Below are 12966 nucleotides of genomic sequence, written 5' to 3'. Positions count from 1 at the left end.
AGAGAGCCCGGCGCGGTGGGGGGGGGGGGGGGTCCTGCTGGGGGAGGAGGCAAATGCTGGGAGGGTCTAGTATGTAGCAGGTGTGCAAGGCACGGTGGGAGGTGGCCGCCCTTCTGTTTCTGTCCCCAAGGCCTTTGCGTCTGCTCCTTCCTAAAAAATACATACCATTCTGTTGCCAGACCCTGGGTGAGAAGGCCCTAGGTGAAATCTCCGTGCCCATAGCGATGGCTGAGGGTCTGCTGCAGGTTCTCAGTAATCGGTTTGAGGGCAGCGCCCTCAGCGACCTGCTCAACTCTCAGATCTACACCAAGTACGGGCTGCCACCCAAGGCACTGAGCAGCTCGTCGTCTTCACGAAGTCACTCCAGTTCTCCAGTTCTGGAAGAGGAGTCCAAGTCAGAGGCCAACTTCTCAGAGGAAGAGGCTGAGTCCCCCAAAGCAAAGCCCCTTAAGTTAGAGGCAGAGCCTGCCAGGGGAAAAACTGAGCCCCCCATGGCACAGAGTGATTCGCAGCTGTTTAACCAGCTTCTGGTGACTGAGGGGATAGCTTTGCCCGCCGAGATGAAGGAGGCAGCCAGTGGTGAGTCAGGTGCTGGGAGGTGAGGGCAAAGAGGTTGGAGCAAGTCCCGGGTTGTCCCCAGAGAAGTGGGTAGTCAGGGCAGAGGGCAAGCCGTGGAGGGAGGTCACTTTTGTATGGGAAAATGCTTTGGAAGCGTGCATCCATTTTCCTTCCTTCGACCTTGATTATCGGTAATTGATCACTGCTCCCTTTCTTCAGTATCCCTGGAAAAGGAGGGTCCATATTCCAGAGTACTGTCATCTTCATTGCTTGACTATTAAATCCCTCACACAGAATTGGGAAAGTTCTAGGTGCAAGCTACAGTAGTGAACAGTGTGTTAAAATGTCAGTAGGATAACTGGACTTGACCTTTAAAGACTTCCAACGTGAAGGTGCCACAGTTTTTTGAAGGCACTGCCTTTCCCTCACCGCTTTCAGAAATGGCTAGAGCCTTGCGGGGTCCTGGGCCACGCAGTTCCCTGGATCAGCATGTGGCAGCGGTCGTGGCCACCGTGCAGGTATCCAGCTTGGACACAAATCTGCAGCTTTCGGGACTCTATGCCCTCTCTCAGGCCGTGGAGGAAGTCACTGAACGGGACCACCCTCTGGTCAGTCCCGACAGATCCCTAAGGTTAGAACCGTGGAGAGGTGGAGGGGGTTATGGTTTAAGCTGTCAGTGGGGGAGGATGGTTGGGGAGGGAAGGAGCTATGAGATCAAGAGTTAGAAAGGCTAGGAGGAAAGAAGGGTCAGCCTGAGGGGTAGCTGAGCAGAAGGGTGGAATATTAACGATGGTTAATATTCTTGGAGCATTTGTTCAGTGCCAGGCCTTGTGCTTAAAATTTTATAAGCATTCTCTCATTAAATCCTTCTATCTCCAGAGGAGAACTTGATGCTGTTCTTATCCATTGTGTGGGTCAGGAACTGAGGCTTAGAGAATTTAAGTAACTTGCCCAGTTTCACAGATAACAGAGCCAGGATTCAAATCTAGGTCGTTTTGGCTTTTGAGCTTGAGTTTTCTTTTTTCTCCCCTCTTTTTCCCCCCTCCCTGCTTTCTATCTATTAAAAAATTTTAAATACTTCTTAGTTATACACATAATACACAACTGCATTCTTATTTTAAAAGATCTAAAGCATATGAAAGAACAGAATGAAAAGGCAAGGTCCGTTTTTACCACTGTTGTCATGTCCCAGCACATATCCTTCAGACCTTATAGAGATTGACATTTGTTAGTGTGTTTTCTGAGTTTGTGTTTTCGTATATGTGATCTCACTCTTCCTGTTTCTGCAGCTTTCCCCCTGCACGCAGTAGGTCTACACTCAGTATGTCAGTCCGCATGGTGCTACCTCATTCTTCACTACTGCCTCGGACTCTGCAGCATGATTGTACCCAAGTTCAAATATAGCGTTCTTTTTAAAAATTTTATTTTACTGAAGTATAGTTGATTTACAATGTTGTGTTAATTTCTGCTGTACAGCAAAATGATTCAGTTATGCATATATATGTACTTTTTCATATTTTTTTCTATTATGTTTTATTACAGGATATTGAATATAGTTCCCGTGCTATACAGTAGGACCTTGTTGTTTATCCATTCTATATATAATCGCTTGCCTCTGTTAATCCCAAACTCCCAATCCTTCCCCCCCCATTCTCCTCCTCCACTTGGCAACCACAAGTCTGTTCTCTCAAATAGTGTTCTGATCGATCTGTTTTTCCTCACATCTGCCAGTACTGGATATTAATCATTTTTTAAATCTATCAGGTTGGGAAAATTTGAAGTGATTGGTACCTCCTTGTTTTAATTTCTTAGTTCTAGAGAAGTTAGTCATATTTGCATGTATTGTATTTCTTCTTCTATAAATATTCTTATCTTTTGCCCACTTTCTTATTGGGTCTTAGTCTTTTTTTTTTAATGTATTTTTCTTAATTAGTTAATTTATTTTTGGCTGCGTTATGTCTTTGTTGCTGCTTGTGGGCTTTCTCTAGTTGCGGCCAGCGGGGGCTAGTCTTTGTTGCAGTGCGTGGGCTTCTCATTGCCGTGGCTTCTCTTGTTGCGGAGCACGGGCTCTAGGTGCATGGGCCTCAGTAGTTGTGGCGCGCAGGCTCAGCAGTTGTGGTGCACGGGCTTGCTCCTCGGTATTTGGGACCTTCCTGGACCAGGGATCGAACCTGTGTCCCCTGCACTGGCAGGCGGATTCTTTTTTTTCTTTTTTTTTTTGTGGTACGCGGGCCTCTCACTGTTGTGGCCTCTCCCGTTGCGGAGCACAGGCTCTGGACTCGCAGGCTCAGCGGCCATGGCTCACAGGCCTAGCCTCTCCGCGGCATGTGGGATCTTCCTGGCCCGGGGCACGAACCTGTGTCCCCTGCATCGGCAGGCGGATTCTTAACCACTGTGACACCAGGGAAGTCCCTGGCCTTAACCTTTTTTTTAATTTACAGACATTTTGGATATTAATCCATTACTTCTGTTTCAAATATTTTGCTTGTCTTTTTCTTTCAAAATCATATTAACTTAATTTTCTGAATATAAAATACATGCTCACTGTAAGAAAAATAGAAAATTGTGAGGATAACAATCATCTGAAAACCCTTTATGCAGAGATAGTCACTGTTAACATTTTAGTAAACATCCTTACTCATATTTATTTATTCATGTTCAGATGCATTCATATGTATGTTAACTTGTTTATAGTAAATCATGGCTACAGAGAGGGATATATATCTAAAGCACTTTTCGATTCACGTTGTAGTCATCATAAAGCTCATGAGAGAAGACAGAAAGCATCTCTACATGGGGAGGGGCTGTTAGCACTCTGGCCGCTGGTCCCCATCAGCACCTGGTCGAGTTAGGGCTCTATGGACCCCAGGACCTCTGGACCTCGAGACCCCAGTACAATGACAACAAAAAAGACAGAGATAAACACAGAACTTTCTCAGTGCTTTTATTTGCCTTATTTCCCAGAATTTCTCTTTTTGTCCTCCTTTCCTTCCTATTTCCCAGGCCACCTCCTCAATATACATCTCTGTCACTGTGGAGAAAAATGTCAGTCCCGGCTTTTTTCCTCTTGTGATGCTCACTGTGATCTAGGAACTCTGGAGACACTTCTTCCTTCCCTTCAGATCAGCATTTCCACTGGACCCTTTCTCTAGCTTATGTGGCTGGGCTCTTAATTTTGTGGGTAGTATCTTTCATTATGCTGAAGTTTCAGATTTTCATGTTGCTATATTTTCAACTTTAAAAAAATGGCTTCTGGGTTTTAAGAGGGTCTATTCCATTCTAGGATTATAAAAATATTTCCTTTTACTTTCTAAAAATATTTATGATTTTACTTTTCATGTTTATTTTAAAATCTGTTTGTGGTTTATTTTTGCAAATGGAGCGAAGCAGAGCTCCAGCCTTCGTTTTTTCAGATAGATAGCCACATGTCTCTGTCTCACGTTTTGTATGGTCCTTCCTGTCCTCACTGTCTGAGATGCTACCCTTATCTCTCTTCTCATCTATTCATCTGTTTGGCTACCCTGTATTGTTTCCAGAGTTTTAATTATTGTAAGTTTATATTTTGATAAGTAGTAGGCAAGTCTACAATTATTTCTTTCCAAACATTTCTTGACAATTCTTGCATTTTCTCTTCCTATACCTAAACCTGCCTGTCATTTTTTTTTTTTAAACCTTTTGGGCATTTTGATTAGCATTATACTAAATTTACAGATTTATTTGAAAAGATGAACCAGAGTTCATAACCCTTTTGCAGTACTCCCTACTTGATGAGGTGAAGAGCCTGAGACAGACTGCAGAGGAGAGGGCAGCAGGACTGGGACTGAGGCAGGGAGAGTAGGATGGAGGGGGGTGGGGGGTGATGGACTGGATCTTGGTGGACAGGGTTGGGCGGGCAGTCAGACATGACTCTTGGGATGGGGGACCCCGATGTCTCTTCTCTCTCAGAGAGAAGCTAGTGAAGACGCTGGTGGAGCTGCTGACCAACCAGGTGGGAGAGAAGATGGTGGTGGTGCTGGCCCTGCGCCTCCTCTACCTGCTCATGACCAAGCACGAGTGGCGTCCACTCTTCGCCAGGGAGGGTGGCATCTACGCTGTGCTGGTTTGCATGCAAGAATATAAGACTTCTGTCCTGGTGCAGCAGGCAGGGCTGGCGGTGAGTGGACCGGGCCTGGGGGTAGAGAGTGATGGGCAGGGTGGGCAGGGTGGGCAGGTTGGGGGCGTGGCTGATCTCAAGGAGGTTCTCTGGTGATTCGGACAAGGAGGAGACATTGGGATGGAAAGATGCAGGTGGATGGAAGAGATCCAGCTGGACAGTCTTGGAGGTTGAATGTGTGTATTTGGAGCAAGGGAGAAGGATGTTTTTGAGAATGACTCCCAGGTTGAAAATTGAGCAGCAGGGATGGATGAGGTGGTCACTTGCCAAGGGGGAGAATGTTAGAGGGGGAAGAGGTGTGGAGAGAAGGTCAGGTTGAGTTTCTAGGTATGCTGACTTTCCCATGGCTTTTTAGTTACAACTTGGTGTCTGATTAAAGACTAAATTTCTAGATGTGACAGAGTATTTTTTAACCCTTTTGTCTGAGTGGTACCGGTACACAGAAATTACCTCCTCACCAGATGTGGGTAAAGCCCAGCCAGCATTGCCATTGCCTTGCCCCGCCCCCCCACCCCCATCCCCCACCCCCTCCCCGGGCCCAGAGAATGGTGAAAGGAGGCCCTCGTTCAGGGAGGAAGAATTGGCTTCCTGAGTACTCCAGACAGAAGGGCTGGCTGGTAGGGAGGTATGGGCAGGGGACAGGTAGACCTCGTCCAGAGCAGTTCTGAGAATGGATTCCAGCAGTGTAACGGCAGCAGCATGGACTGGAACACAGGTGCTCTTAGGGCAGCCTTCCCAGGGAGAGGCCGGGAGGCTCGTCCTTTATGGGGCCAGCCTGGTGCTGCTCCTCCCAAGAGCAGCCAAGCATTCCTAGTTGAGGCCGCGTCTGCTCAAAAAATTCCCTGATCCTTTCAAACCGCATGACCAAAATACGACATTTGCCTCTAAATTTGAACTCTTGCCCTATAACAGAATTGCATCTTTTTGTATATAACTTAAAGTCTACAGAATTCAGCTTGGGGGAGGGGGAGGTAGCTAAAGGGAAAAAGCCTCATTATGAGGTAGCATTTGCTTGAAGGGTCCAGCCCTCACAAGGGGGATCGTCCTGAGAATTATTTCTAATTTACTTCATCCTTAGAAGGTTTCTTCTCAAGAGTCAACCCTTTCACCAGCCAAGACATTCTCCACCCTGATGGTTTAGTGTTCATCCTAATTTAAGATTCTCTTTAGTACCAGCAAACAAGTTGGCATATTACCAGTATTTTTTCCTATAATTCCAGTTGCTCTGCCTGTGAGTCAGCACAAGTAGCCTCGTCCAGGCAGGCTGGATACTGCCTTTGGAGGCCAGGGGACATAGGGGTGGGAGTGTTGGCACACAGGTGCTAGCGGCAGTTGTGGGAATGGCCGAGGTTGCGTGGGGAGGGGGTGCGGGGATCGAGGAGAAGGGGGACAAGGAACTTCCGTATTTGGGACCTGGCAGCAGAGAAACTCCAGAGAGGTAGGACGACCAGGAGGACAAGAAATTATGGAACTCAAGGGAAGAGAGGTTTTTCAAAGAGAGGAGTGGCCAAGCGAGATGGAAGACAGCTTAAAGGAAAGCCTTGAAGGCAAGTAGAGGCTGTGAAAGGGCTCCGTCCTGAGGGGAAGCTGCGGAGGGGTGGCCACCCCAGCACTCGGCGAGCCCCGGTGCTGGCAGAGAGAAGTTACAGGCTCACATTACCGTGGAGCCTTAGGTGTTTTGGTTGGCTTTCTTTTCTTTCCTTTCTTTTTGATGTCCCATCACTACCTCTTTCATTTCTATTTGCAAACAGCTCAGCTGCCCCAAAGTTTGAGGCCTAGAATGATGGCCCGGCTCCCCCCTCCTCTGCACGATGGCTTTTCCCACTCCTGACTCTGCCTTCACATCCCCTCGCAGGCGCTGAAGATGCTGGCCATTGCCAGCTCCTCGGAGATCCCCACTCTTGTTGCCGGCCGAGATTCCATCCACCCTTTGTTTGATGCCCAGATGACCAGGGAGATCTTTGCCAGCATTGACTCGGCCACACGCCCGGGCTCTGAGAGCCTGCTCCTCGCCGTCCCTGCTGCCGTGATCCTGATGCTGAACACGGAGGGGTCAGGACCTCCCCTTCCAAACTCCAAACTCCTGCTAAGCCCCAAGCCCTGCTGCTCCCCTGCCCAGGTCTCATGCATTCCACAGAAATTCCCCTCACGTCGTTGCCTCTGGATGAAATGTGGTGGCCCTCTCTGGCTGTTGTTAGAAGAGAGGCCAGTGGTTGAGGGTAGGGAGATTCCAGAGAGATCAGAGACACCTGATCTTCCTTCCTGGAGTTGGGAGGAGTGACCTGAGGTCAAGAGGCCAGATGTCTAGCCTCAGGGGGACCCCGGGAGCCCCTCCTTCCCCAGCTGCAGGGCTCCTCCCTCCAGGAGGCTGGCTTCCTGCTTCCATTGCATTCACTCTCTTTCAACTTCTTTCTGGGTCACCTCCCTCCTCCCAGGTGCTCCTCCGCGGTGAGAAACGGCCTGCTCCTCCTCAACCTGCTTTTGTGTAACCACCACACTCTGGGAGACCAGATCATAACCAGAGAGCTGAGAGACACCTTGTTTAGACACTCAGGGATAGCACCGGGGACAGAAGCCATGCCCACCACACGCACCATCCTCATGATGCTTCTCAATCGCTACTCGGAGCCACCGGGCAGTCCCGAGCGTGCAGGTACCATCGGGGAGGCGGTGGTTGTGCTGAGGAATCGGTCCCCGCCCGCGGCCAGGAGGGCTCAGGTTTACATCCTAGTACCGTGCTGGAGAGACACGATGAACATTCAGGAAATAAGTGAGGGTTTTGGTGCTCAAGTTAGGTCTCAAGTAGAACTTCCTGACCAAGAGGAGAGGGGGACTGTAGGATAGGTACAAGGAAATTGCCTTCTCTAAATGGCTTTAAACGTAAAAGGGTTCCATCTCTCTGGGCTGGGTTTGGTCCGCTCTTATTGGACACTGGAAGGTTGGTTGAAATAACTTCTAGAGGGGCCTTCTGTAGAGGAATTGTAGCTTATGGTACAGAAAGTTGGTGACTAGAATGTGAACCTACTGATGCCATAGGGAAGAAACCTTTTGTATTTAACAAACAAGTGAAACCTGGAAGTATGGGGGCAAATCAGAATAAGCACTGTGTGTCTTTTAGTCTGTACATCTGAAGCCACCATGCTAGGTAGTATAGGGATGTGACTGTAGTAGCTAATAGTTATTAACTTGTGTAATAACAAAGCTGATAGTTAATAATAAAAGGTAGTTGTGTGACTGTATGAGATTAAAACTGTGCTGTTTAACTTGACAGTTTTTGCCATACTAATTTTTTTTACAGATGTAGTTAGGTATATATTTGGTGCCAGAAAAGAAAATCCCCCACAGTTGAGTAGAAACTTCAGACATCCTCACAACGGGAGGAAAAGTGGGGGGCGGCGGTTATTTTCTGCATCTGCCAGTTTCTCAGTTTGACCAATTTGTATGACTCTCCTTCCTTCCCATTTTTGCCTCCTGTGTGTCTGAGCAGCAGCACTGGAAACGCCTGGCGCCCAGGGCCAGGATGGGTCCCCTGAGCTGCTGATCCGATCCCTGGTGGGGCGCCCGTCTGCAGAGCTCCTCCTGGACTTGGAGCGTGTGCTGTGCCGAGAGGGCAGCCCAGGGGGTGCCGTGAGACCTCTCCTCAGGCGCCTCCAGCAGGAGAGCCAGCCCTTCCTCCTGTTTCTGCGGACTCTGGACGCCCCCGGGCCCAACAAAACTCTGCTGCTGACGGCGCTGAGGTGAGAGGCCAGCTCGGGGGCACCTGTGCGTCGGGGGCAAGGGCAGCTGGCAGACTGCAGGGACTTCACTTGTTTCCATCCCTCGCCAGGGTCATGACCCGGCTGCTGGATCATCCGGAGGCCATGGTCCTTCCCTGGCACGAGGTCTTGGAGCCCTGCCTCAACTGTCTGAGTGGCCCTAGCAGTGACTTTGAGGTACCAGAGCCCTGGCAAGGGTGGGGGAGGGAAAGGCAGCTTCTGGACACCAGCTACCTAGTGAGGCTCTGGAGGGCACAGCACAGCCTTCCTGGATGAGTCTGGAAACTGGGAGGGGTGTGTAGGAAGGAGGCCAGCGTCATCTGAGCGTCTCCAGAACTGAGGCCTTCTGGCTGCACCTGAATTTTAAGATTCTGGGTTTAGGAGAAGCCCACGTTCACCAGTCCACGCAGTCCTTGCGCTCTGCCTTTGGGGTTTGTGCCTTGTGGAACAAGGCTCAGACACCGAGGTTGGCTCCTGAGATAGCTTGGTCCTGGCAGGAAGAAGCCTGGGGAGCTGCGCCTGAGCTCTGCCCCTGCCACCTCATTCTGGAGTCCTGGCACCCCAGTGTTCTGTGCCAGCCTGGCTTTGGTACTCTGCTTTCAAGTTCTCCAAAATCTCAGCCACCACATCCCCATTTCTAAACCCACCCCTCAGCCTGTACAGCCTGCCCTTTGTTTCCCTACGTTAATCTCTGTGGCTCTGGGCCAGATTGTTCAGGAGCTGCTCTGCTTCCTGTATCGCCTGGCCTCCATGCACAAAGACTATGCAGTGGTGCTCTGCTGCCTGGGAGCCAAAGAGGCCCTGGCCAAAGTCCTGGTCAAACACCCGGCTCAGCTGCTGCTGGCCTGTGAGCTGCGGGACCTGGTGACAGAGTGTGAGAAACACGCCCAGCTCTATAGTAACCTCACCTCCAGCATCCTGGCTGGCTGCATTCAGGTGAGGAGGTGTGTGGGTCCGGAGCTGAGAAGTAAGCCAGAAGCAGGGGAAGGTGGTTCAGTGCTTGTCCCTGTTTGGCATAAGTAGTAGCAAATCTAGGGCACTTGTTCCCCAGCCTTTACCCCACATGGTTCTGTTCTGCCAAACTTTGGGAAGAAAGGGCTTGAGTGTTCTGTTGCCCCTTGATTCTTCCTCCACATGTGTTTCCGTGTCTCTGCCCCCTCCCCGCACCCCTTCTCTCTGATGTCCGGGCTGCAGATGGTGCTGGGCCAGATCGAAGACCACAGACGAACCTACCGCCCCATCAACATCCCCTTCTTTGACGTGTTCCTTAGGCATCTCTGCCAGGGTTCGTGCCCCCATCTACTTTCTCCTGCTGCCACCCCAGCATCTGTTCCCCCCTTCCCTTCGTGCTCCCTAGTCCCCTTCCTTTCTTCTCTCTCAACTAACCAGGCTTCCCGCCTGCCCGCAGGCTCCAGCGTGGAGGTGAAGGAGGACAAGTGCTGGGAGAAGGTGGAGGTGTCCTCCAACCCGCACCGGGCCAGCAAGCTGACGGACCGCAACCCCAAGACCTACTGGGAGTCCAACGGCAGCACCGGCTCCCACTATATCACCCTACACATGCACCGCGGTGTTCTTGTTAGGTGTGAGCGTGCCCATGTCCATGTGTGCATGTGTGCCCTCACGAATGTGCACACACACGAATATTCTGATATGCCGCAGTACACATCCTCAGCGGATTGCCCACATACACACAACCCCGACTGAACCCCTATGCCTGAGGGACACGCTGAAACCCATTTTGTGCAGTGAACATAGACACGTTGGCCTCATCTCCCTGAGCTAAGTGTAGACCTCCCCTCACTCCCCAAGCCTGTGCCGCAGTCCCCCTACAGGTCACATGTCACTGCCCTGTGGTTTTGGTCGAGGGAGAGCAATGACTCACTTATCCACTCCTCCCATGGGCATTTGTTTATTGTGTACTCTGTGCCAGGCACCCTGCAAGGGTCTGGAGCTGCGCGGACAGTAAGATAAGGGACCTGTCTTCAGGGAACTTACAGTCTTGTTGGGGAGCCAGGCTGGAAAATCAGTAAGAAATAGAGTAAGAAAAAAGTTACGGTTGATGTGTGTACTGGATCCTGATGCCAGCTGAGAGCTCAGAGGAGGCTGCCGGAAGGAGGGGCTGACTGGGTTAAGTTTGCAGTAGAAATTGATGTAGTAAAGAGAGGGCGACAGATACTCCAGGTTGAGGGACAACGTATGTGCAAAATGGAAGCAAGAAACAATGATGTATTTGGGGGAACCTTAAGTAATTGTGTCTGGCTGGAACGAAGGGTATGTGTAGTGAAGTGGCAGGAGAGGAAGCCAGAAACGGAGGCAGAGCTGGACCACAGAGTTCTGATCTAACAACTCTGAGCTTTATTCTGAAACTCGAGGAGCCACTGAAGGATTTTAAGAGGGAAAGAGACAAAAGTAGGCTTTTTAATTTAGAGAACTCTGGCAACTATGCGAGTTCGGGTGGCAGGCTGGGAGAGAGTTGGAAGGCATACTGAATGATGAACGTTCAGTGAGGCAGAGGGGACGGGAATAGATGGCGAGGGGGCGGTGGACTGGGGGAGCTTGAGAGGTGGCATCTACAGCGCCTGCCACTGACTGGATGAGGGCGGCCGCGAGGGAGAAGCCACGTGTTCTAGTTGGAGAACTAGGTGGATGGCAGTTTTCTTTCCCAGGAGAGAGAAATAGGAAGAGGAGCAGGTTTCTACAGACAAATGACCGGTCTGTATGGGCATGTAGGCTTGGAGGTGCCTGTGGGCGCGACATAGAAACGTCTGTTGGAGGCATGGCGTGAAAGCTCAGGAGAGCCGTCTAGGGTAGAGGTGTGGATTTGGAGTCATTAGGGTGTGAACTTTCAGCTGAAACCATGGGTTTAAATGAAGCCACTTTGGGAGAGGATAAATGTAAGAGCAGGGGTCTGGGGAAAACTGACGTTTAAGCAGAGGACAGGAGTCTGAAGAGGAAGTGGTGGGCTGAAGTTCTGAACCAAGACCAGGGCCCTGGTTCTGACTGATTCCTTTCTCCCCTGCCAGGCAGCTGACTCTTCTGGTGGCCAGCGAGGACTCAAGTTACATGCCGGCCAGGGTGGTGGTGTTTGGGGGTGACAGTGTCAGCTGCATCAGCACGGAGCTCAACACGGTGGGGACCCTGTGCCCTGCTTCCCCTTACTCTCCATCCTTCTGTTGGTCCCGGGGCCTTATCAGAAGGACCCAGTCCGTGGGGAGCTCCCACATCCCTTCCTCCCAGGCAGGCAACTGCCTCGTAAGCAGCGAGAATGGCATTAGGACTGTGGAGGCGTGTAGGTCCACGGGCGCAGGGCGGGAGAGGTGAGGGCACACGCTGTCACAGACGTGGTTGCTGTCAACAGCCCTTCCCGTTCCACTTCTGCAGGTGACAGCTCTCTCTTTACTCTTCTCCCCTGCCCCACCAGGTGAACGTGATGCCCTCCGCCAGCCGGGTGGTCCTCCTGGAGAACCTGAACCGCTTCTGGCCTGTCATCCAGATCCGCATAAAGCGCTGCCAGCAGGTGGGGCGAGGGCAAAGGCTGGGGGCTGGGGACCAGGAGGAAGCGCAGGGTCTCCGCAGTGCCTGGATTCTCCAGCATTCAGGCCAGGCTTAGGCCAAGGGTCCCCCTTGGTCTGCTCGTGGATGGCCCAGGAACCTGTTGAGTTCCAGAGATGCGGGAATGTCTCCAGGGAGCCGAGGGTATGAGACATGTGCACATTGCAGGGCGGCATTGACACCCGGGTTCGGGGCGTGGAGGTCCTGGGCCCCAAGCCCACTTTCTGGCCACTATTCCGAGAGCAGCTGTGTCGCCGTACATGTCTCTTCTACACAATTCGGGCGCAAGCCTGGAGCCGGGACATTGCAGAGGACCGCAAGCGCCTCCTCCAGCTCTGCCCCAGGTGAGTGGGCGGGAGGCAGGCAGGGAGGAGAGGGGATGGTTAAGGGAGCAGGAGATGTGCTTCAGGGGAGTCTGAAGGGTAAAGCAGCAGCCGGGATCGGGGACAGAGCAGAGGTGAGAAGTGTGTGCTGAGGCGGGGAGCAGGGTAAGGGACTGGCTCAGCTCGGGGGGATTGGGAGTTGAGCGGGCTTGAGTGGAGGCCTCAGGGAAGTCTTTAATCCTTGACCAGACACTCTTTGTTCCCAGACTGAACAGGGTTTTGCGTCACGAGCAGAATTTTGCCGATCGATTCCTCCCTGACGACGAGGCCGCCCAAGCACTGGGCAAGACCTGCTGGGAGGCCCTGGTCAGCCCCCTGGTGCAGAACATCACCTCCCCGGGTAACCGTCCCCACCCCTGGCCCAACTAACCCGCTCCTTGTAATTATTCCCAGGGCTGACCTGAGTTAATGCTCTTGGTTCTTTTGGTTCCTGTCTTTATCCCTGAAGGCTTGTCACCTCAGTGTTCCTCTCCTTCCTGCCCCAGGGACTGCTCCCTGAAACTCTGGTATTTGAATTCTCACCCCCACCCCCACCCCCACCCCCACCCCCAACCTGTTCCCATGT

At 51.6% G+C, this 12966-nt stretch overlaps 1 protein-coding gene across 1 annotated transcript in view; it reads left to right on the top strand.

Annotated features, from left to right (window-relative positions):
- The window catches only part of CUL9 (cullin 9), a 38190-nt gene that overhangs the window by 5094 nt on the left and 20130 nt on the right, over nt 1–12966 (top strand). The window contains exons 7-20 of the mRNA XM_067752879.1: nt 180–579; nt 997–1189; nt 4504–4711; nt 6567–6763; nt 7147–7364; nt 8199–8448; nt 8538–8643; nt 9175–9402; nt 9661–9751; nt 9875–10046; nt 11490–11595; nt 11888–11983; nt 12187–12362; nt 12608–12741. Of these exons, the coding sequence (XP_067608980.1) occupies nt 180–579; nt 997–1189; nt 4504–4711; nt 6567–6763; nt 7147–7364; nt 8199–8448; nt 8538–8643; nt 9175–9402; nt 9661–9751; nt 9875–10046; nt 11490–11595; nt 11888–11983; nt 12187–12362; nt 12608–12741 (2575 nt within the window). The remainder of the gene's footprint in view (nt 1–179; nt 580–996; nt 1190–4503; nt 4712–6566; nt 6764–7146; nt 7365–8198; nt 8449–8537; nt 8644–9174; nt 9403–9660; nt 9752–9874; nt 10047–11489; nt 11596–11887; nt 11984–12186; nt 12363–12607; nt 12742–12966) is intronic.

Source organism: Pseudorca crassidens, chromosome 10 (assembly GCF_039906515.1).
Source record: "Pseudorca crassidens isolate mPseCra1 chromosome 10, mPseCra1.hap1, whole genome shotgun sequence".
Taxonomy (NCBI): domain Eukaryota; kingdom Metazoa; phylum Chordata; class Mammalia; order Artiodactyla; family Delphinidae; genus Pseudorca; species Pseudorca crassidens.
The sequence above is the reverse complement of the archived record's forward strand: the minus strand, read 5'-3'. Positions and strand labels throughout refer to the sequence as shown.